Source organism: Microcaecilia unicolor, unplaced genomic scaffold (assembly GCF_901765095.1).
Source record: "Microcaecilia unicolor unplaced genomic scaffold, aMicUni1.1, whole genome shotgun sequence".
NCBI classification, from domain to species: domain Eukaryota; kingdom Metazoa; phylum Chordata; class Amphibia; order Gymnophiona; family Siphonopidae; genus Microcaecilia; species Microcaecilia unicolor.
The window spans coordinates 98,323-122,645 of NW_021963088.1; the positions used below are offsets into that span (position 1 = coordinate 98,323).

Consider the following 24,323-nt stretch of genomic DNA (forward strand, 5'->3'; position numbering starts at 1 on the left):
CATTATGTTTTCACATTACACTATTAGTTATTTCTATCCCACATTAGCCGTAAAGTTTTTTAAAAATTATTTATATTTATTAAGTTTCCAATTATATATCTCAACACAGCGAGATAAACAAGAAATAGGAAATTACAATACAAAAAAAAAAAGAAAAGAGATTAAACCAATTAACATTACATCATTCAACCATAAGAAAAGAGCAATTAGATCCAAGAAATAGAAAAAATAATAACCTTAAGAAAAGGAAAACATCAATGTCATATCGTCACCTAAAAGACCCTCCCCAGCAGGCCCCACCCTCTCTTTTCAATCACACATTTCAAATATAGCATCTTCATTTTTCTTCACTCTCAGATGGATTTGCTCAATCTGCTCTCTCCTTGAACCAGGTCCCTTTCATATTTTTTCTACACTCTTTGGTAAACTTGTAATTGCCAAGCATTATCTCTCGTTCCAAGGAAATAAAAATTCCAGCGACATCTGCTTTCTCCAGATTGACTGAATGAACAAACAACAGAAGAAGTTAATTTCAGCTCTGAGTTTTGCAGCACAATTGCATAAAACAAATTTCTTGGACTCAGAGTTTGTCTTCTAAAGTTTCTCAATCAAGCCTGATGATGCTGTCCGGATAGTTTTACTCAGTGGTGTGCTGGAGCTGGCTTGCACCAGATCGCAAGAGCCGTTTGCTAAGTTTCTAAGAATTTGGGAGCCGGTTGTTAAAGTAGGCTCCCCTTTCTCCTCTTCCTGGGCTTCTTTAACAACCTGCTCCCAAACTTCCTGCTGCTTGTTTCTGGCTCTGAGCAGCATGCCAGGACTTTTTGCGAACATGCACAAGTTCACTACTCATTTTAACTGGAATGGTAGAAGCATTTAAACTGGAATGGGCACTGAAGACCGTGCCCAGTGATGTTCTAATTCCCTCAGCAGAGTATCTGTCACAGACACACTCGAGGCTACGGCTTGTACTAAACTATCTGCTTGTAATCATGAATAGAAGCATCTTTTGTAATACAGCAACTCTCTTATGCAATCTTTTTAGCTGAGGGAGCACAGTTCCAGTGATATGAGGAGGGGGGGGGGGGCAACATTTGTGACAGTACACATGTTAACTTGGAAGGCAGAAATATGCATATTTTTGAAACTGTGAGTTTATAAAATACAGCCTCACATTTAGAAGGGTAGTTACTAAACTGCAGTAAAATATAACATTTCACCATTCCTTGATTAACTATGGGAGTCACTAACCTGTAGTAAGTCAGTGCAACAGGTAACTCTAGTGGCATATGCATAATTCAACTTGCAATCAACCTTGCAAGATGCATTACTCTGCTCTCTTGGAGCACTGGGCCACTGGCAGCTCAGTGTTCTCGGGAGCATCCTACAAAGGCTGTGTTAGAGAAGTCCTGCATAGACCCTCCCCCCCCACACCCCATCAGAATGCCCCTCCTCCCATGAATCTAATGGAAATTTCCCTGGTGTCTACCAGGGAGCCCTGATCATGTCCCACCCATGCCTATGTGTATGCCCCCCCACCCGCCACTTACACGTGCCATTAAAGATAAGTGCTTAGGTGCCCTGCTTGCATTTCTTCAGCTAAGTGTGCACTTATGTTCATAAGCGCTAGTATTGTGCACATTTATGCATGCAAGAGGTGCGAGTGCCCAGTTATAGAATTACCATTTTTAATGTGTATTAGGTCACAAGTACTGCATTTTTGTGCATATAAGCCACACCCTTGTACAAGCTGCGGATTTTCAGTGGTTTTGTAAACGTGCCTCCAAATAAGCAGCACCTATGTATTAGCTGCACCGAATGCTCAGAGGGCTTGAGTTCAGCTTTTAACTTGCACGGTACAGATGACCACAAATTGTATTGAAATGTGTTTAAATAGATGTTTATGAGGTCAGTAAGCCTGTGCAAGTTTTAAATGCTGATAGTAAGCGACAAATATGTGCACATATCCAAACAAAACTGAAAGTGAAAGCGCACAAACTGATATTTAGGTGCAGAAAAACTACTACTACTACTTATCATTTCTAAAGCACTACTAGACGTATGCAGCGCTGTACACTTGAACAGGCGCTGATGAGTGCCGACATTTCCATTTTTGTCTGGGAATGAGAATAAGAGCCGCACTTACCGGTTTGAGTATTTGGAGATGCCAAAACAAAAGTCATACACAGCGGATTTTAAAACCATGGTGATCTCAAACAACCCTAATACCAGATATAAATCTTGTCACCAGTGCTCTTTCTATCAGTATTCTTTGATAAATGGAGGGAAAGACTTCAGAAGCTCAGGGTCCCAATTTATATAGTTGTTTTTAAAGTCTGATCCATTTGAACCACTTTTTTCACCTGAGCAGCTTTGTCATGAGTCGTAAAAACCTCCATAGTGTTTAATTTTATTTATCTAACAGTCTTTTCAAAATTACATTCTAAGAAAACATTTCAAGGCTTGAACCACTTATCTTTGTAAGGAGCAAAGTAATAATGGGGTTATGTCCTTGAAACAGCTTATGTGAAACACGTACTGTTTTGCCCCTGTGTCGACAAAAGCTAAGTCATTTTTACTTAAAAATCAATATGGTTTGAATTAGAGCCTAATAAGACATTATTTTATTTATTTATTTAGATTTACTCACACCTTTATGTGGAAAATGGTTATAAAATACAACATTTAAACCAAAGAGACCTATGACGAAAATAAACTTATTCGTTTTGAGAGTTGCACAACTGAGGTCTGTTTAAACAACCAGAAACTTCTGGAATATTACATATTTGGACTCTAGTATAGATTTGAGTGTTTTAGAATTTTAGACATGCATATCCTGGTTTTATAAACTCAGGCTTTATACGTTTATTCAGTATATACGTGCAAATGCCTGTTTATGCATGTCTAAAAGAAGCACAGTCCAACCGTATTTACATATAGTAACTTAGTAGATGACGGCAGAAAAAGACCTGCATGGTCCATCCAGTCTGCCCAACAAGATAAACTCATATGTGCTACTTTTTGTGTATACCTTACCTTGATTTGTATCTGCCATTTTCAGGGCACAGACTGTAGAAGTCTTGCCCAGCAGTAGCCCCGCCTCCCAAACACCAGCCCCCCAATCTCGGCCAAGCTTCTAAGGATCCATTCCTTCTGAACAGGATTTCTTTATGTTTATCCCACGCATGTTTGAATTCCGTTACCGTTTTCATCTCCACCACCTCCCACGGGAGGGCATTCCAAGTATCCACCACTCTCTCCGTGAAAAAATACTTCCTGACATTTTTCTTGAGTCTGCCCCCCTTCAATCTCATTTCATGTCCTCTAGTTCTACCGCCTTCCCATCTTTACACACTTACTTTTTTGATATGGATGTTTAGCAAATTGAAAGGAAAAATGTATCCATATAAGTGCCATGGCTTTTTTAAAAGCACTCACATGGTTGGCACCACCACCGATCACATAATTGCTTTTAAATATTGGACTGTTTATATTTGCAGCAATGTATGAATGGATTTATGGGTCACACCAATGACAAATTCTGATGCGGTATCACCTCTAAGTGCACCATCTAAACTGTTACTCTTACACGAGGTAATGTTAGCAACCCAGCCTCATTTTCTTATGGTGGGGCAAGAAACTCTATACTTCATTACAAAGCAATGAAATACAGAGCACAATATGCTTCTATTTAATATACAATGCAGATATTTAAACTAGAAATTTCACCCAGCCCCACTGAAATCTAACCTGTCCTTGCCCATCCCCACCTGTCCACTGTGCTAAAATAACCCGACTTGTGGTAAAATAACCAAACTTAACAACAGCCCATGCTGATAACTTTCCCCTCTCAGTGCTTATGTAGATTTCAATGATAGCCACCATATCCATTAATTTTTATAGTCTATTATAATTGCCATGGCAGAAGGAAGGGATAGGTGGGAACCCCGCAGGACCTGCATCCATCCCCACAGGAGTCCTGTGGACCTGGAGGGAATCTCTACAGGAAATCCATGGACCTGGAGGAGATTCCTGCTAACTCCACTCCCGTGAAACTCTCTAAGTTAAACAAGCACTATTTCCATTTATCCATTCTAAAAGGAAAAAAAGTATGGTTTGGGCACAAACATTTGGATCTGAGGACTCCACATTTACAGATTCTATAGGCTGACAGCAGACCAAAGGCTTCATGCAGCAACACTGCATAATTATAATTTTCTTGATTCTAGCATAACATGAAGTATCAAATATAATTTTCAACTGTCTTCTCTAAATGTACAGTATCCTTGACATATGTGCTGTAGCAGTGTTTCACTGTATTACAATATTTTATAGCATATCATAAAATGAAAAGGTAAGATCATACAGAACTTTATTTAAACACTGTACCTGACATTTGCTACAGGATCATTCGTAAGATCAAGCACAGACAGAAAAAAGTATTTACAGAAGAAGGATTTTGAAAAGAGCTCCATAATGTATTCACAGGTGTCTAAAAAGCGGAGTCTGTTCCAATAGCTTTTTCCTTGGCCCAGTTCTAGAAAAAAATACAAAGTATGTCTGAAATGTTTTCATTTATCAAATGATAAATCTTCATAAATCAGTCCAAGATTAAAATATTTTTACAGTATGAATATGTTTGGCAATTATTCCACCTTACAGTAATAACAAATTATCCCTCCGTTTACTAAGCTGTGCTAGCAGCTCCCGTTCGCCAATGCCGACACGGCCCATTCACTGCTGCGCGGTTTTGTAAACAGAGGGGCGGATTTTCTAACATTTTTGAATATTTTTAGAAATTCTAGAATTCTGCAACTTTTAGCCTGACTCTGCTATTAAGTCATACATGTCAAATCTATGTAATTTAAGCAAAATGTTTCTTTTTTCCTTATATGCAACTAAACGTGGGCTTCTTCACAGTAACAAAAAGAAAGTTCTTACTCACGTTCAATCATTTTCTGAATGATCTCATATCTCTGTTCCTGTTTGCGATTATAACGCAGAAATATACACAGAGTTCGAGCTGCTGCTTTTTGGACGGGTAAGACATTCTTAAAGAAACAAACAAGGACTACGGTGAAATAGCTATAGATATTAATCTAATTAACCTCTATTACAATACATTGCAAGCCAATGACTAGCATTGTTTCCAGCCTAGGGACTGTCATATTTGCAAATGAGAAACTGGCAGAATGTCTACCATCGTTCCACACTGGATGTTTCAAATTAGTTCAAATCTGACTCGGTATTCTTGGCAATAAGATTAAATTAGCTGGAATGCAGGGAGAGTGTGTCAGATCAGGCTTATTTTAGTTCAGGGAGCCTAAAGAATGTCCATATGGGAGTGGGGGTGATGATGAAACAGCAGATACTGATTAGAAAAAAAAAATAGAAAAAATTCCCAAGCTGGTCAGAGTCAGATATACAGAAACTGAAAACTATTTTGGAAAATAATAGGTACAAAGCTCATCCAGTTTGTCCATGTTTCCAATCTGCTGTGGTAATCTCTGGTTTTACTTTCATTTTCAAACCTTTGTGGTTTTATGTATTGTTATATTGTTAATTTGCAATATGTGAGTCCTACTTAATGGCTCAGCACAAGCAGTCATTTAATATATTTGATACTTGTTGGAGCAATTCATATGAGGTAAAATTTCAAAGGCTTCGTTAGGGCTTAACTGCATACAATGACCACATGCACAAGTGGATTCTGAATCACCTAAAAAGTTAAGTTGATAGCATGAATAAATCAGGTTAAATGTAAAGGAAATGCTCCAGGAGGGCATGTGATGAATTTCTGCATGTGAAGGGCAATTCTGTAACAGGACACCTACATTTATGTACTAATTAAGTGTGCAAATACTTCACCTCTGCTAACAAAGGTCTTTCTCAAAATGGACCCTAGTGTTTTCCCTCCTCTTTTCACGCACTTTCCAGATAGCTTCCTCTCCATTCTTGCTCAAGAACAAGCTGCAACTTGGGACTCCGTTCAGCTATCTCCTCTTCTTTCTCTCAGATTTTACAATCCCAGACCCTCCTCTAAATCCCATGTAAATTCTCTATGGTTTCACACTGACCTTCACCTTTCTTAAGCATCAAGCAAGGAGTGTGGAGCGCTTTTGGCTGAAACACTGTTCTCCTATTACCCTTTTTCAGGCAAGGAAACTTTGCAGCGAATACCATCTTGAAATAAAAAAGGCTAAAAGACAATACTATTCTACATTGATTAATTCCTCCTCTAATCGGGCAAAAGTCCTTTATAGAGTAGTTCATCAACTGTCCACTTCTATACCTGACTGTCCTATTTCTTCATCTCTCTCTGCTGACTCGCTTGCAAACTTTGTTCTGGATAAGACTACTACTCTTCAGTCATCTCTCTCTTTGCCCCCACTCTTGTCTGTTTTTGTTGCCCCTTCTCTTCCTCGACCTGAACCTTTTTCATCTAATCCTCCCTTATAACTGTCCCATCATAGTCGCACTAGGTAAACTTCAACTCCATGTCCTTGATCTCTCTAACGAAGTTAGTTTCTACCTATCATCTTACAACCTGTTCCTTGGACCTGATTTACTTACAATGATAAACCTAAGCCCATCATCTGGAGTCTTCCCTGAACCATGGAAAACAGCTATAATTTGTCCCATTTTAAAGAAATCCTCTGGACACTGCTCTTCCTTCTAGTTATAGGCCTATATCTAATCTTCCACTGTGCTTCTAAGCTTACAGAAAAGGTAGTTCTCTCTCAATTTCTCCAACAAATTGAACATTCTGATATTTAACACACATACCAATGTGGTTTTAGACCTACTCACATTACTGAAACCTTGATTACCACTCTGATTAGCTCCCTGCATAGTGGTTTTGAAACTGGTATAGCTATTTCATTAAACCTTAGCTCTGCATTTGATCTAGTTGACTATGAACACCTATTAGCAAGGTTGGCTAACACTGGAATTTCTGGAACAGTTTTTGAATGGTTTTGCTCTTTTCGAACAAGATGTACATATTCTGTTACTATCTCCATCTTCAGTTTTATCTTCATTCAGCCCCCTCCTGTGGTGTACCCTAGGGCTCAGCATTGGCAACCCTTTTGCTTAATATTTTTTAAGTCTTATTTTTACATTGGTTCAAAGTTTTAATATTTCTGTTTAAATCTTTGCTGATGATATTCTATTGCTTTTTTCATGATCCCGACAACCCTATTACCACTGTTCAATCTTTGTTGAATATGATAGAAGGCACAGGGTTTGGGCAAATTCCCGTTGTCTGCAAGGTACCTAGAAAATCCAATATTTGTAGACAGCTGAGACACACCAGTAGATACCCGCTAATGAATTCTAACATCCATTCACAGAGCATCATGGGTGTGCCAGGCCATAGGCAAATCACTAAGCCCAGCTCTCAACCTAAAACTCGAGCTCTCCTGAACCTAATAAAACATTCCTCCTACACGGAATACAAGACCCACCCAACACCTGTGCCAGCAATCTATGTCAATACAAGATCTATGGTGAACAAGACCTTATTAATAAAGGAACTTCTTGAATCTTCAGATCTGGGCTTCCTGTTTATCACCGAGACATGGCTTACAGAAATCAACAGCCTAATACTACCCTACCTATACCCACCCGGATACGACAATCTTCATTCCCCAAGACTAGGTATGAAAGGGGAGGGGGGCCTTGCCCTAATCTATAAGAGCTTTCTCCACATCTCCCTAGTCAGTTCAGAAGTGTTCCCAGAACTGGAATACATGCTATGCAAACTTCATGATAACTCCAAAGAAGCCAATCAGATTGCCCTACTCCTTATTTATTGGCCGCCAGGAGCCTGGTCCAAGGCTGAACCTATCTTATTGGAGATCATTTTATCCACTATGTCCCAATTTCCTGGGAGATCTAAACCTACATCTACAGAATGAGATGGATACCAATGTTCGTAACTTCAAATTATTCTTGAAGATAACAGACCTTACCATGTTTGAGGAAGGTCCAACCTATGAACAAGGCCATATATTAGATTTTCTGACCTCCTAGCCCACCAACCTGATCGGCTCACCTAAGTGGAAACCTATACCATGGTCCGATTACTACCAACTAGACTTTACCACTAAAATCTTTCTGACGAGCCAGCCCAAGTATCAACTTTTTAAACAGATAACCTCCAAAGAGAAAATCAATGAACCAAGCTTCTGGACCGAATTAAAAGACTCCCTCTCCCTTGAAGTTACCACTAATAAATCAGTAAAGTCTGTCTGGGACATGAAAATCAAATCAATGCTGGATAACATAGCTCCAATTACTAGCAGAAGGTCAAGGCAGTATGAAAATGTCCCTGGTACTCTGAAGAGCTCACTCAGCTGGAACAGAAATGCCGAAACCTTGAAAAGCAATGGAGAAAAAGCAAATCTATTGATGACAGATCCAATTGGAAACATGCCTTTCACCACTATAAACTAAAAGTAGATGACTCCAAAAGGAATTACTACAGCAAAATAGTGGGCCAAGACAACCTCGATAATAAAAAAACTATTCACCCTAGTAAGAAGTCTAACCTCCACCTACTCTGCCAACACAGTACATCAAACATGTCCCACCGCTCAAGAACTAGCCAACTATTTTGAGAGCAAGATCAACCAAATTAGATCTGACCTAGCTAAAAGCAACCCAACAGGTGAAAACTTAAAAGATTATAATTCAAGAGCATGTTCTAACTCGGACTCAATTCAGGGAACTACAGCAAACCAAATACGGTAAACTTTTCAACCACTATCATTTGAAGACACAAAATCACTGCTACTAAAATGCTCACACTTGCACTGCTTCCTAGACCACTGCCCGGAATTCCTGTTCCAATCCACTCTACCAGAGATTATCCAATGGCTAACAGATTGCCTCAATAAGCTGCTAGATTCAGACTCTCTTCCTCTAGACATTGGCAAAATCGTACTCACACCATTACTGAAGGGCATAGGGCTAGATAAAACCGCTACAACAGTTGTGAGCATACCATTCTTTTACACCAATCTCAATTCGGATTCAAATCTGCACACAGCACTGAAACCCTGATCTTAGTACTAACAACATATGTCAAACAATACCTATGCAAGGGGAATCAGGTTCTACTACTTTGACATCTTAGCGGCATTCGATGCAATGGATCACACAATGTTACTCGAACGAGTGAATCAGATAGGAATAATTGGATCAGTCCTCTCACACCGAAGCTACTCTGTGAAACTAAACAAACACCTTTCAAACCACTGGATCCTGAAATGTGGTGTCCCCCAAGGATCCCTGTTATCCCCTATCTTATTTAACTTCTTCATGTCCTGCCTCAGCTCAATACACCTGAGCTTAGGACAACTATTACTATCATACGCTGATGACATCATGCTCCTTCTACCGCTGATACTTCCACACCAAGATCCAATCCGACTGGTAACAACTGGGATGAATAATATACAGTCCTGAGCTTTGGCAAAAAAAATTTAAACTGAATGCGCAAAAGACCAAGATCCTTTGGCTCCGAAATCAAGGAGTTGAGGACCCAATCTCAATAACACTACCCAACAACAGAACCTTCCTACTAGACTCAGAAGTCATAGTACTTGGGGTCCTCCTAGACTCCTCGCTCTCATTCTCATCCCATTATCAACCAGCAATGTTTAAAATGAGACAACTACGTTTAATTTGATCATTCTTTAATCAAAAGGCCTTTGCTTAACTGGTCCAGATACTGATCCTATCGCATATGGACTACCGTAATGTCCTATTTTTTAGTATTAAGATCCAATATAAAAAAAAACCCTACAGATCATACAGAACACTGCAGCAAGACTAATTTTCAAAATAAATAGATACACCAGTGTCACGTCTTATCTCACTAAACTGCACTGGCTACCCATAGCTGAAAGAACTAGGTTTAAAGCCTCCGATCTAATCTTTCAGATTCTGCATTACGTTACTTCTGAACTATTGATCAATATCTCATCTGTCCACTCAAATAGACCGAAAGAACAACTGATCTTAGCCCCACTTTCATCTGTCCACTCAAATAGACTGAAAGAACAACTGATCTTAGCCCCACTTTTCCACAAGGGAATCTGATTTCAAAGGATCTTTAACTTGCTCTTCCTGGTATCAGGAATCTCTCTATGGAACTCACTACCTCTGGCTTTGAGATCAGAGATTAACTACCTCAGCTTCCCGAAGAGGTAAAAAAAACTTATGTTTTCCCAAAGCCCACTACATAACAATCTCCACTCATCAGACCCCTGAAGGACTATTGATCCACTATATGAAACTACCAATCTCACACCTTATAGAGTTATAGTGCTAGGCAAGTAACTTGTATCAAACCAACCAGATAGTATTCACCCAATGTTCTACGTACAATACTGTAACAATTGTACCTAACCAACAAGATCACACTCACACAATGTCCTATTTATAATATTGTACCAACTTCCACCCCACTGATGATGTAATTTGCACTGAACCCTAAGGAGGGAAAGGGAAATGGGACTTGATATACCGCCTTTCTGAGGTTTTTGCAACCACATTCAAAGTGGTTTACATATATTCAGGTACTTATTTTGTACCAGGGTCAATGGAGGGTTAAGTGACTTGCCCAGAGCCACAAGGAGCTGCAGTGGGAATCAAACTCAGTTCCCCAGGATCAAAGTCCACTGCACTAACCAATCTGAATTGAATTTCAGATTGGTTGATTGTTAATTTTTTATATCTTAACCCATCTAAAAACGACAGCCTGTTGGTCGACTGGACATTCTTTCAGTTCTTCTATCTCACCCTCCATTTGTAATATGCCATTACCATTAGTTACATAATTTAGGAGTTTATCTCGATTAACAACTAAACTTTGATAATCCAGTGACAGCTCATCGCTGTTGATCGATTCGCAAATTTCTTTATCCCTCAGCAAATATGACTTTACTACATGCTTTTGTACTGTCCTGTTTGGATTACTATAATTCCATATATACAGGTTTATCCAGCTCTCTACTGAAGCATCTCCAAATGGTTCAGAATACAGCCATTCACAAGCCAAGAAATTTGATTGTGTTACTCGTCTTCTAATTCAGCATCACTGGTTACCGACACAATTCAAAATTCAATTCAAGATCCTTACACTAGCCTATAAAATTCTCTTTTCAACAGCCCCGTTATATCTTTTGTCTCTCATCACTCCTCATCGCCCTCTGTGTCTTTTGCATTCAGCTTTTGAAAGGAAGAAAAATTGGAGTGTACCCTCCGCAATAATGTAGAACAACCAAAAGAGCAGAGGTGGTCCAGGGAAGGAGAAGCAGCCAGAGTAGTCACACATCCAAGTGTAATGAAAGGAGACCCGACTTGGCAAGTTTCGGTTACAGCCTGCATCAGGGGTCATCAGGTTCTCAAAAGTCAGTAAATTAGTAATCATGCAGCAATAATCACTCATTCAGAGAAGAACAGTGAGTGCTGCCGGTTGCCGATCAGAAATTAAACTAGTGACCTGATGACCCCCTGATGCAGGCTGTAGACAAAACTTGGACAAGTTGGGTCTCTTTTCAATAAATTTGGGTGTGTGACTACTCTGGCTGCTTCTCCTTGCTGGACCACCTCTGCTCTATTGGTTGTTCAGCTTTTGAAACCCATTTGGCAATCCTATCAGTTGACTGCTCAGATTTCAAGTCCATTAGACAATTTGCATTTTTTTTATGTTGCCCCTGCTCTTTGTAACATGCTCTCAGATCCTTCTTACTTAAAATTCAGAACAAATCTTACAAATTATCTTTTACTCAAATCCTTTGGCCCCTTAGCATAGAGTGGTGACTTTGGTCACGCATCCTTTTTGGGCCCACAGCGGGTCTGCTCTCTTGGTTTTATCCATTTATTGTTGTATTTTTTCTATTTTGTTGTACGTTTTGTTCATTTGTATACCTATTATCTTTGCTTTTCACCTTGGGCTTTCTTATATTTTAATGACATTCCTTTCCTCCTTCATTTTAATTTGTAAACTGCCTACTGCATCCCCTTGATAGGCAGTATACTAAGAACTCAATAAACCATAAAACCAAACATGTACAGAATAATGTCACTTTCACAGGTAAGCGTGTTAGTGGCAGCAAAACAACTAAGTAATATTCTGTAAAGAAGCACATAAGTGGCAGAGTGAATAAATGCAAGGGGGCATTCACATGGGTGGAGTATTGGGGGGGGGGGGGGGGGCACAGGCATGGCTACCACTTATACACACAACTTCAGAATACTGTAATTTATGTATGCCCTTGCCATGTTATGTCACCTCAGTTATGTCAGGCCTATGGCTGACGTAACTATAGGCACAAAGATGAAAAGTGCACCGATGCTGGGTTATGCCAATACTCTACAACAGAAACTAGACACCCAGATGCTGTTATAGAACAGGCTCTCACCACAGCATTGGGGCACCTAAGAAGAGGTGCCTACATACAGAACAGCCTCCATAACATTAATATTCAAAAAAATATGCACATAACTGGCACACTGTTTATGCAAGTATCTTTACATCCCATTTTGCAATGAGCACAATTATATGTATATATTTTGTGACACAACAAGATATTTACATTAAATTTGGTTGAAAACCATGTGTTTGAAAATTCAGTTATTTTGTGAAAGCTTAGAAAAACAAACATGGCATTGCAGTTAAAGGCACTATTGAATATTTACCCCATAATGTATATGATTTTCAAATATTTCATTGGTGGCTTCTCACGTTTCATTTTGAAGAGCTCCAAAACATACTACTGCATAAGACAAATATTTATAAATGAGGGGACTAGGTGCAGTACCAAGCATCCTGGTATATGTCCCATATCCAAGTACTTAATTAATAGCTGCTGTTTTTCTCTTAAGGACGTATGTTGACCTACAGGTTGGTATAACTTTATAACAGCCTTTTTTTAAAAATAAAGTATCATTTGGAAGGGTATTCACACCCATGGCTGAAATAATACAGCAGCTTCTCAGATAAAAGGCAAAGATTAAAAAGTATGACATGATAAATGAAAATAGGCTTACATTACTCATAAGGATCGCAAACATTCGTTGCAAAAAACGATAGTAAATCTGGTCACTTGATATGATACGCGGCAAACATGCATATTTCTGCAGTAGTTTTTCATGCGTTCTCCACTTTAAAGAGGCGGAAGATTTCTGTTCTGCTGCTATAAGGGCTGGAATCAGGTCAGGAATCATCACTAACTAGAATGAGATTAAAATTAAACAATTGAAAAATAATAGATCTCAAGTTAACATGTCTTTTACACAGTCCTATGGAAAGATCTTATGCCCTGAATTTACTAAAAAAAAACCCATTGGTTTTGCCATTATTTCAAGCCAGTTGGTCACAGAGAAAGTAATTTTCTAAATCTTTTCCTTGCTTTAACCTCAAAAATAGGCTTTTATAGAACTGCTCACTCTATATATGGGTAAAAGTGCACGCACAGAGCCACGCACAGAGCTGTTTCATGTGTACCCTTACCTAGGGTTTGGGGTAGGATGTAAAACTGTGCTCTTTAAATAAAAAAAAAATGCATGTGTATTTTTACTCAGAAAAATATCTGCAAAAATTAGCAGTTGTAAATGTGTGCAAATATTTTTCCTGGGATATTTTTTCGAAGTGAAAGGAGGACATGTTACTATGAAAATCCTGCAGTCTGCGGAGTGAGAAGAACATGCATACTTTTCACCAGTGTAGACAGCTGTACAATAATCCCAGAAGTCATTTGGCGGAGCCTGGAGAAAGACTGAGAATTAGCTTCTTATCCGAGCTCCAGTGGTACATTAACAGTGTTGCCAGTAGCTCTTAGGACCTACTAGTTCTTAGAATTCATTCCCTGCACTGCCAAGAAGAAACCAATCCCAATTACCTTTCAAAACTGCTATTAATGAACTGTGAAATCGGAGGAGAAGAAAGGCCAATTTCACTTTGGAAGTTAGAGATAGGTGGGATGTTGAGCTTCTGAAGGGTAAAAGCGAGAGGATAGAGGACAGGGGCTGATGGCAGTTTAGTCTTGAATCAGGAGGGAGGGGGTTCCAGAGAGAGATTTCAGCCCATCAGTTTTTTCATCAGAGTCTTTGGGAAGAAAGGTTAATGAATGCTAGCCAGCCAAATCTAAGCTGGCTCCTGCAATGTCTAAATTTGGCTAGCTAGACCACCCATAATTTAGCAATGTTTATCCTCCTAGCCAAATTCAGGTGGCTAAATTTAATCAGTTAACCCAGTCACTTTTCAAAGACTTTGAGTTAGCCAACTAAGGAGCCCTTTTACTAAGGCGCACCGAAAAATGACATGTGCTGGTATATGCACGTGTATTGGATGCACACAGGTCAATTTTTCAGTGAGCCTGCAAAAAAAAAAGCCCTTTTTTGGGCCAAAAATGGACGTGTGGCAAAATAAAAATCAGTGCGCGTCCATTTTAGGCCTGAGAACTTACTGCCACCCATAGACTTAGCAGTAAGGTCTCATGCATTAACTGGGCGGTAATCATCAGCACGCATACACTGCTGATTATCGCCTGGTTAGCGCCATGTGGTAGAAAATAAAAATTATTTTCTGACGCGCGTTTTAGACACACGTCAAAATTAGAATTACTGTCCGGGGCATGCAGTAGCTGGGTGGTAGTTCTAATCGAGGCAGCGGCGGTGAACAGCACGTTCAAGTATCTTGGAGAGGAAAGGGAGGAGGGAGGAGGGAGATGGGCCGATAGCTAGAGGGGCAGGTAGGGTCCCAGTGAAGGTTTTTTAAGGAGCGGTGTGACTACAGCATGTTTGAAGGCATCAGGAACAATCGCAGTGGAAAGCGAAAGATTGAGGATATGACGGATAAAAGGGATGACAGTGGGGGAGATAGTGTTAAGTAGGTGAGTGGGAATGGGATCACAGGGGCAGGTGGTACGTTTGGACGAGGAAAGATGTGCAGTTTCCTCATCAGTGACATCAGAGAAGGTGGAAAAGGAGGGAGGGGTTGGAGGCACATCTAGATACATTCATTACAGGAGCTGGCTGAGAGTCATAAGGATGTGAACCTTCTATGTGAGTTGTTTTTTCATGAAGCCGTCTCTTGGTGAATTTTGACCCAGCAGAAGAAGATGTTCTTTTCCTCCCAGAGGTGACAGCTTGACAGCTGCTGCTCAATGGGAATAGAAGTAGCTATGTTGGAAGTATAGCTTTTCTTTACTTTGGACTGGGCTTTGGGAGGTTTGTGTGCTCCCCATGGAGTAAACGTATGCATTTCACAATGTTATAATGTATTAATAAAGGGGGCTACTTGGGTGATATGGGGATTAATGTATGCATGAGATTTTTTTTTTAGCGTGTGGGTGCGGGGGAGGGAGCTCGTGAGATCTTACTTCACAGAAGATATGTGGGGATTTCTAAGAGGGTGAGGTAGGGGGGTGGGAGGAGAGGAAGGGGTTAGTTGGTGGCAGCTACATTGGTGGGAATATAATCCTTGGGGGAGATTTCAATTTGGTGTTCGACCCTTCGATAGATAGGTCGGGCCCTGGTGCGGGGAGCTCCGGGGTAGGTCGTGGTGCCCTACTGCTGCTCTGCAATGCTTTGGATCTGGTAGATGTGTGGCATGTTTTGCACTCTTCGGAAAGGGACTTTACTCATCTCTCTAGAACTCATGCTTCTCAATCCTGTATAGATTACCTTTTTGTCTCAGGTTCCTTTTTTTCTCAGATCTCTCAGGCGGAAATTGGCCCCTATGTGGTGTCGGACCATGCCCTGATTTGGTTGGTGCTTGATTCTCCCCCAGATAGAGAGGGAGATCGTCTCTGGAGGTACCCCCTGGACCTGGTAGGAGATCAGGGCTTACATGTCTGAACGGTGGGATGACTATGAATTTCATAATGGTATTCACAAACAACCTGCTCTTTTTTGGGAGATGGCGAAAGCTGTGTTGAAGGGACATATCATTTCCTATCGTGCGAGAGCCTGGAAGCTTAGAGATAAAGCAATCCTTCGTCTGGAGAAACTGGTTAGGAGACACAGAATTAAGTATGGGAATTCTCCCTTTGATGCCCGAGAGGCTTTGTTGGTGGCTCAAAAGGAGTTGAATGAACTGCTACATCAGAGGGCGGTTAAGTCCCAGTTGTATTATAAGTATCAATTGTTTTGTTATGGTAATTAGGCTGGGCAGTTGATGGCCCGTATGGTTCAGAAAAAGGGGGGATTCTCTCGAATTCTTCAGGTGAAGGCCTTAGATGGTAAGATGCTACGTTTTGATAGAGAGATAGCAGATCGATTTGGCCAGTTCTATGAGACTTTATAAGCAACTCTAGACGAGGATGGGTTGGATGGTGACATGTATTTGGATAATTTGGTGCTGCCTAGGCTTTCTCCCCGACAGTTGAGCTTGTTGAATAAGCCATTTACGGAAGGAGACCTTATGTTAGCTCTGCAGAAGAGTGCCTCTCATAAAATGCCAGGTCCGGACGGATATCACATAGTTTTATAAACAGTTTTCTGAACGAGTTAAAGCGCCGTTATTGGCTTTGTTCAATTCGATGGTGACGGGTCAGACTATCCCAGAGACCTTCAAGTTAGCCCAGATAGTTGTGATACCTAAAGAGGGGAAGAATTTAGAGGACCCGGGATCCTATAGGCCTATATTATAATTATTATTTATTGCATTTGTATCCCACATTATCCCACCTATTTGCAGGCTCAATGTGGCTTACAGAGTATGGTTATGACATAATCATCTCGTGATAACAGGTATAATTTTTAGTGTTTGAAGACTAGGTAAGGGAAGATAGTCATAATCATTTCATGGTAACAGATACAATTATTAAAGTTTGAAGATTAAGTAAAGGAAGATAGACGGAAGGTGTTAGGTAGGATATAGGTGAACTGTAATAACTGTGTGGATTGTTGAGGTAGTTTCGTAGGTTATGTGTTTCCTTTGTAGGCCTTTTGGAAGAGATGTGTCTTCAGAGATTTGCGGAAGTTACAGTGGGGGAAATAAGTATTTGATCCCTTGCTGATTTTGTAAGTTTGCCCACTGACAAAGACATGAGCAGCCCATAATTGAAGGGTAGGTTATTGGTAACAGTGAGAGATAGCACATCACAAATTAAATCCGGAAAATCACATTGTGGAAAGTATATGAATTTATTTGCATTCTGCAGAGGGAAATAAGTATTTGATCCCCCACCAACCAGTAAGAGATCTGGCCCCTACAGACCAGGTAGATGCTCCAAATCAACTCGTTACCTGCATGACAGACAGCTGTCAGCAATGGTCACCTGTATGAAAGACACCTGTCCACAGACTCAGTGAATCAGTCAGACTCTAACCTCTACAAAATGGCCAAGAGCAAGGAGCTGTCTAAGGATGTCAGGGACAAGATCATACACCTGCACAAGGCTGGAATGGGCTACAAAACCATCAGTAAGACGCTGGGCGAGAAGGAGACAACTGTTGGTGCCATAGTAAGAAAATGGAAGAAGTACAAAATGACTGTCAATCGACAAAGATCTGGGGCTCCACGCAAAATCTCACCTCGTGGGGTATCCTTGATCATGAGGAAGGTTAGAAATCAGCCTACAACTACAAGGGGGGAACTTGTCAATGATCTCAAGGCAGCTGGGACCACTGTCACCACGAAAACCATTGGTAACACATTACGACATAACGGATTGCAATCCTGCAGTGCCCGCAAGGTCCCCCTGCTCCGGAAGGCACATGTGACGGCCCGTCTGAAGTTTGCCAGTGAACACCTGGATGATGCCGAGAGTGATTGGGAGAAGGTGCTGTGGTCAGATGAGACAAAAATTGAGCTCTTTGGCATGAACTCAACTCGCCGTGTTTGGAGGAAGAGAAATGCTGCCTATGACCCAAAGAACACCGTCCCCACTGTCAAGCATGGAGGTGGAAATGTTATGTTTTGGGGGTGTTTCTCTGCTAAGGGCACAGGACTACTTCACCGCATCAATGGGAGAATGGATGGGGCCATGTACCGTACAATTCTGAGTGACAACCTCCTTCCCTCCGCCAGGGCCTTAAAAATGGGTCGTGGCTGGGTCTTCCAGCACGACAATGACCCAAAACATACAGCCAAGGCAACAAAGGAGTGGCTCAGGAAGAAGCACATTAGGGTCATGGAGTGGCCTAGCCAGTCACCAGACCTTAATCCCATTGAAAACTTATGGAGGGAGCTGAAGCTGCGAGTTGCCAAGCGACAGCCCAGAACTCTTAATGATTTAGAGATGATCTGCAAAGAGGAGTGGACCAAAATTCCTCCTGACATGTGTGCAAACCTCATCATCAACTACAGAAGACGTCTGACCGCTGTGCTTGCCAACAAGGGTTTTGCCACCAAGTATTAGGTCTTGTTTGCCAGAGGGATTAAATACTTATTTCCCTCTGCAGAATGCAAATAAATTCATATACTTTCCACAATGTGATTTTCCGGATTTAATTTGTGATGTGCTATCTCTCACTGTTACCAATAACCTACCCTTCAATTATGGGCTGCTCATGTCTTTGTCAGTGGGCAAACTTACAAAATCAGCAAGGGATCAAATACTTATTTCCCCCACTGTAGTTATTTCTTCAGTGGCTTTCATATCTGTAGGTAGAGCATTCCACAGCTGCGTGCTCAAGTAGGAGAAGGTGGTGGCGTGTATCAGTTTGTATTTTAGTCCTTTACAGCTGGGGAAGTGTAGATTGAGAAATTTGCGGGATGATCTTACAGCGTTTCTAGGAGGCAGGTCCACAAGGTTTAGCATGTAGATTGGGGTGTCAGCGTGAATGATTTTGTGTACAATTGTGCAGATCTTGAATGCCATGCATTCATGAGTGGGAGCCAATTAAGTTTCTCTCTTAGGGGTTTTGCACTTTCATATTTAGTTTTTCCAAATATGAGTCTGGCGGCAGTATTCTGGGCTGTTTGGAGTTTTTTGATAGTCTGTTCTTTGCAGCCGGCATATAGTGCATTACAGTAGTCCAGGTGGCTTATTACCAATGACTGTACCAGGGTGCGGAAGATATATCTTGGGAAGAAAGGTTTTACTCTTTTGAGTTTCCACATGGAGTGGAACATCTTCTTCGTTGTATTCTTCACATGAGTATTGTGTGAGGTGATTTCGTTTAGATCATGTTTGAATGGGATGTAAATCGTGACATCGTCAGCTTATATATAGGGATTGAGGTTTTGATTGGCTAGAAGTTTGGATAGCGGTATCATCATTAAGTTGAAGAGAGTTGGTGATAGGGGGGATCCTTGGGGAACTCCGCATTCAGGTGTCCATGGGAGTGATATGTCCGTATTGGTTGTAACTTGGTATGATATTGTGATCAGGAATCCTTTGAACCATTTGAGAACTGTGCCTCCTACTCCGAAGTATTCTAGTATACAGTGGGGGAAATAAGTATTTGATCCCTTGCTGATTTTGTAAGTTTGCCCACTGACAAAGACATGAGCAGCCCATAATTGAAGGGTAGGTTATTGGTAACAGTGAGAGATAGCACATCACAAATTAAATCCGGAAAATCACATTGTGGAAAGTATATGAATTTATTTGCATTCTGCAGAGGGAAATAAGTATTTAATCCCTCTGGCAAACAAGACCTAATACTTGGTGGCAAAACCCTTGTTGGCAAGCACAGCGGTCAGACGTCTTCTGTAGTTGATGATGAGGTTTGCACATATGTCAGGAGGAATTTTGGTCCACTCCTCTTTGCAGATCATCTCTAAATCATTAAGAGTTCTGGGCTGTCGCTTGGCAACTCGCATCTTCAGCTCCCTCCATAAGTTTTCAATGGGATTAAGGTCTGGTGACTGGCTAGGCCACTCCATGACCCTAATGTGCTTCTTCCTGAGCCACTCCTTTGTTGCCTTGGCTGTATGTTTTGGGTCATTGTCGTGCTGGAAGACCCAGCCACGACCCATTTTTAAGGCCCTGGCGGAGGGAAGGAGGTTGTCACTCAGAATTGTACGGTACATGGCCCCATCCATTCTCCCATTGATGCGGTGAAGTAGTCCTGTGCCCTTAGCAGAGAAACACCCCCAAAACATAACATTTCCACCTCCATGCTTGACAGTGGGGACGGTGTTCTTTGGGTCATAGGCAGCATTTCTCTTCCTCCAAACACGGCGAGTTGAGTTCATGCCAAAGAGCTCAATTTTTGTCTCATCTGACCACAGCACCTTCTCCCAATCACTCTCGGCATCATCCAGGTGTTCACTGGCAAACTTCAGACGGGCCGTCACATGTGCCTTCCGGAGCAGGGGGACCTTGCGGGCACTGCAGGATTGCAATCCGTTATGTCGTAATGTGTTACCAATGGTTTTCGTGGTGACAGTGGTCCCAGCTGCCTTGAGATCATTGACAAGTTCCCCCCTTGTAGTTGTAGGCTGATTTCTAACCTTCCTCATGATCAAGGATACCCCACGAGGTGAGATTTTGCGTGGAGCCCCAGATCTTTGTCGATTGACAGTCATTTTGTACTTCTTCCATTTTCTTACTATGGCACCAACAGTTGTCTCCTTCTCGCCCAGCGTCTTACTGATGGTTTTGTAGCCCATTCCAGCCTTGTGCAGGTGTATGATCTTGTCCCTGACATCCTTAGACAGCTCCTTGCTCTTGGCCATTTTGTAGAGGTTAGAGTCTGACTGATTCACTGAGTCTGTGGACAGGTGTCTTTCATACAGGTGACCATTGCCGACAGCTGTCTGTCATGCAGGTAACGAGTTGATTTGGAGCATCTACCTGGTCTGTAGGGGCCAGATCTCTTACTGGTTGGTGGGGGATCAAATACTTATTTCCCTCTGCAGAATGCAAATAAATTCATATACTTTCCACAATGTGATTTTCCGGATTTAATTTGTGATGTGCTATCTCTCACTGTTACCAATAACCTACCCTTCAATTATGGGCTGCTCATGTCTTTGTCAGTGGGCAAACTTACAAAATCAGCAAGGGATCAAATACTTATTTCCCCCACTGTATGTAGTAGTATTTCATGGTTAACCATGTCGAAGGCGCTGGACATGTCGAATTGAACGAGGAGTATGTTATTCCCGGTTGCAATTGCTTGTTTGAATGAGTTAATTGCAGATACTAGTACTGTTTCAGTGCTGTGATTTGACCGGAAACCTGACTGAGATTCGTGCAGAATTGAGTGTTTAGTTAGGTATTCAGAGAGTTGTTTCATCACTATGCCCTCCATGAGTTTAGTTATGAGTGGAATTGATGCTACCGGGCGATAGTTGGTTAGATCCATTGTGCTTTTCTTAGCATCTTTTGGCAGTGGAGTTAGTAAGATGTTTCCTTTCTCCATGGCAAAGAGACCATTTTGAAGTCTGTGGTTTATGTGCTTCGTGAGGTCTTTTTTGAATTGCTTGGGGGCGGATCTTATTAGGCTATTGGGGCAGATGTCTAATTTGCATTGTGATTTAGCGTATTTTCCGAGCCATTTTGAGAATTCTTCTGAAGATATCGTGTCAAACTTGGTCCATGATCGATCTTCTGGGCATTCCCCAGGTTTTGAATCTAAGCATTCAAGGATGCTTGTGTACTCAGTTATGTTAGTAGGTATCATGAGTCGAAGCTTTGTAATTTTTTCATTAAGTACTTCGCAAGATTAATGTTGATGTTAAATTACATGCAAATATTTTAGCAAATAGGCTGGCTATGGTGCTTCCTGATCTGGTTCACGTGGCCCAGGTGGGGTTTGTGAAAGGAAGGACAGCAGTTAAGAATGTTCATTCTATTTTGGCATCTTTGGAAATGGTGGCTCAGAAACAATTGTCTTCCCTTTTGGTTAGTTTTGATGCAGAAAAAGCGTCTGATCGGGTGAGATGGCCATATCTGTTTGCTGCTTTGCGGCATTATGATTTTGAGGTTTTTTTTTTAATGCAGTTCGCGTTCTGTATTTAGAGCCCCAGACGTGTGTGTGCGTCAATGGGGTACGTTTGCACCAGTTTCGGATTTTTAGGGGTACGAGGCAGGGGTGCTCATTGTCTCCTCTTCTGTTTGTGTTATCGTTGGATATTCTGGTTAGAGAGATAGCTCTTCATCCTGACATTCCGAGAGTGCTGGTAGGCTCATCAAGGTTTCTTCTGTTGGTTTTTGCGGACGCCCTCCTGGTACATCTTACAGATCTCCCTTCAGATCACTGCCTGCTCTGTTGGAGCTCTTCCAAGAGTTTGGGGATTTTGCTGGCTTTAAGCTTAACTATGCTAAATCCCTGGCGTTGGCCTCTAGGGATGCCCTGCGACAGGAGTGGGGGTCGAGTTTTCCTCTTCGATGGGCAAAGGGTTCTTTTCTTTATTTGGGCCTTTGCTTGTCCATGAAACTGTCAGGCTTATATCATCTAAATGTTACACGACTACTATGGACCACGGAGGTGCGACTGTGTGCATGGGTGTCCTTGCCTCTTACGCTATATGGGCGAATTCAGTTGTTTCGTCTGGTGGAATTCCCTAGATGGTTGTACCTGTTACAGCTAATGCCTTTTTATATTCGTCAGCGAGATCTTAAATTACTTCATAGTCTGATTAGGCGTTACTGTTGGGGAAGAAAGAAGGCTAAGCTTCTGCTGTCTTTGTTCATGGGGTCTTGGGGGGAAGGGGGGTTGGGTTTACCGGATCTAAGCGGTATAATCGGGCATGTCTTTTACATCATCTAGGTGACTGGTTCTTTGACAAGGAAGACTATATGCCTCGGCAGCTGGAGCGTCAATACTTTGCCCCTTGTCATTTTTATTTTTTACTGCAAGCGGCAGGTCCCGTTATCCCGGTCCACTTGTGAAATAGCCTACTGTTGTCTTCCTTGTGTGTACTTTGGAGGGACATGGTGAGGGCTTGGGGGCTGGACTTACGTACATCTGATTTGCTGCCAATTTGTGGAAATTTGCTGTTTAAACCTGGGATTGATAATATCACATTCCGACGTTGGGCACAGATGGGCATAACTCAGTTGGAGCATGCTTTGAATTTGCAGGGTTCGTTGTTGAACCTGGGGGCCTTGGGCACTGGGTATGAAATTAGTAACATCTTTGCTTATAATCAACTGGCACATTACGTCAACTCTTTAGAGGCTGCCGCCTTGCGTTCACGACATAGTCACCAAGTGAGGCAGTTTTTTCAATCAGTGCGAGGGGAGCGGCTCTCGGTCTCGGGTCTCTATAAGACCCTAGGAACGTTGCCACTTTGTAAGGACCGGGAGTTGATTAAGCAGCATTGGTCCTGGGATATGTCTAGATCCAACCTCTCCTTAGATTTTAATGTCTTGACTTCTAGGATTCCTAGGTTGACTGGCAATGCTGGCTTGCAGGAATGTCAATACCGTACTCTTCACAGAGCGTATCTTACGAAGGCTCAGATTTTCAAGATTGGGGGGGGTGGGGTGGACACTCCTTTGTGTGGGAAGTGTGGGAGGGCGCTGGGTTCCTTTTTTCACTGTTGATGGGATTTGTTTTAGGGTGCAGAATTTTTGGGCCGTTATTCTTCGCTATCTGATGTTTCTGCTAGGCTCCAGAATGTTGAGCTCTCCTGTTGGTATTCTATTAGACAAATATGAGATTTTTGCATTGCAGAGCGGGCCGGCTAAGCAACTGTTCGTAAGGCTTGCTTGATTGGTAAGAGGCTCATTTTGAGTCAATGGGTTAGCGATTCTCCCCCGGACTTCTGGCAATGGAGGAATAAATTACGAGTTCATGCTTTTTGAACGTCGGGGGTACGGGGATCTCCTAAGCGATGGAAGCAATTTCATGACATTTGGGGGCCATATATACAATCTTTGCATACTCGGGGCAGAAGTCTGGTAGTTAATTCTCTTTGATCCCTGGGAATTGGAGCTTGTGTGTCTTCTAGGTTTGGGGAAGATATAGAAGGTGCCTTTATATAGGATTTATAGGGTTAGGGGGGGGGGGGGGAGAGATTTATTGAGGAGTCTACTTTCAATAATAGTAGGTGCTTACTCACTGCTTGCACTGGGTTGAACGTCCCTTTTTTTTAATTAGTTAGTATTTAAGGGACACTTTTACACTAGCTGCCAGTGAGACGCACCATAGTTTTGCCTTGGGATTTGGGATGGGGCGGAGGGCAGGGAAGGGGAGAGAGGAAGTTGATAATAGATGGCTGGAAATTGGATCTCTTTTATATGGGATGTGCTCCTTGGGGCTTGGTTTTGAACATGTTTCTGGTCGAGGATCGTGTGTAGATAAGTAGCAATATTTCTCTTCCGGGAACTGGTATATATTAAATAGTAAGGGGGGGCGGGGGTTAAAAGGTTAAAACTTTGATGACAGATGTTATTTTGTATGAT

At 41.7% G+C, this 24,323-nt stretch overlaps 1 protein-coding gene across 1 annotated transcript in view; it reads right to left on the minus strand.

Moving 5' to 3' along the window:
- Positions 1 to 24,323, minus strand: part of LOC115458920 (serine/threonine-protein phosphatase 4 regulatory subunit 4-like) — a gene marked incomplete at its 5' end in the record, with an annotated part of 224,254 nt that overhangs the window by 94,681 nt on the left and 105,250 nt on the right. The window contains 3 exon segments of the mRNA XM_030188773.1: positions 4,387 to 4,534; positions 4,943 to 5,048; positions 13,060 to 13,242. Of these exon segments, the coding sequence (XP_030044633.1) occupies positions 4,387 to 4,534; positions 4,943 to 5,048; positions 13,060 to 13,242 (437 nt within the window).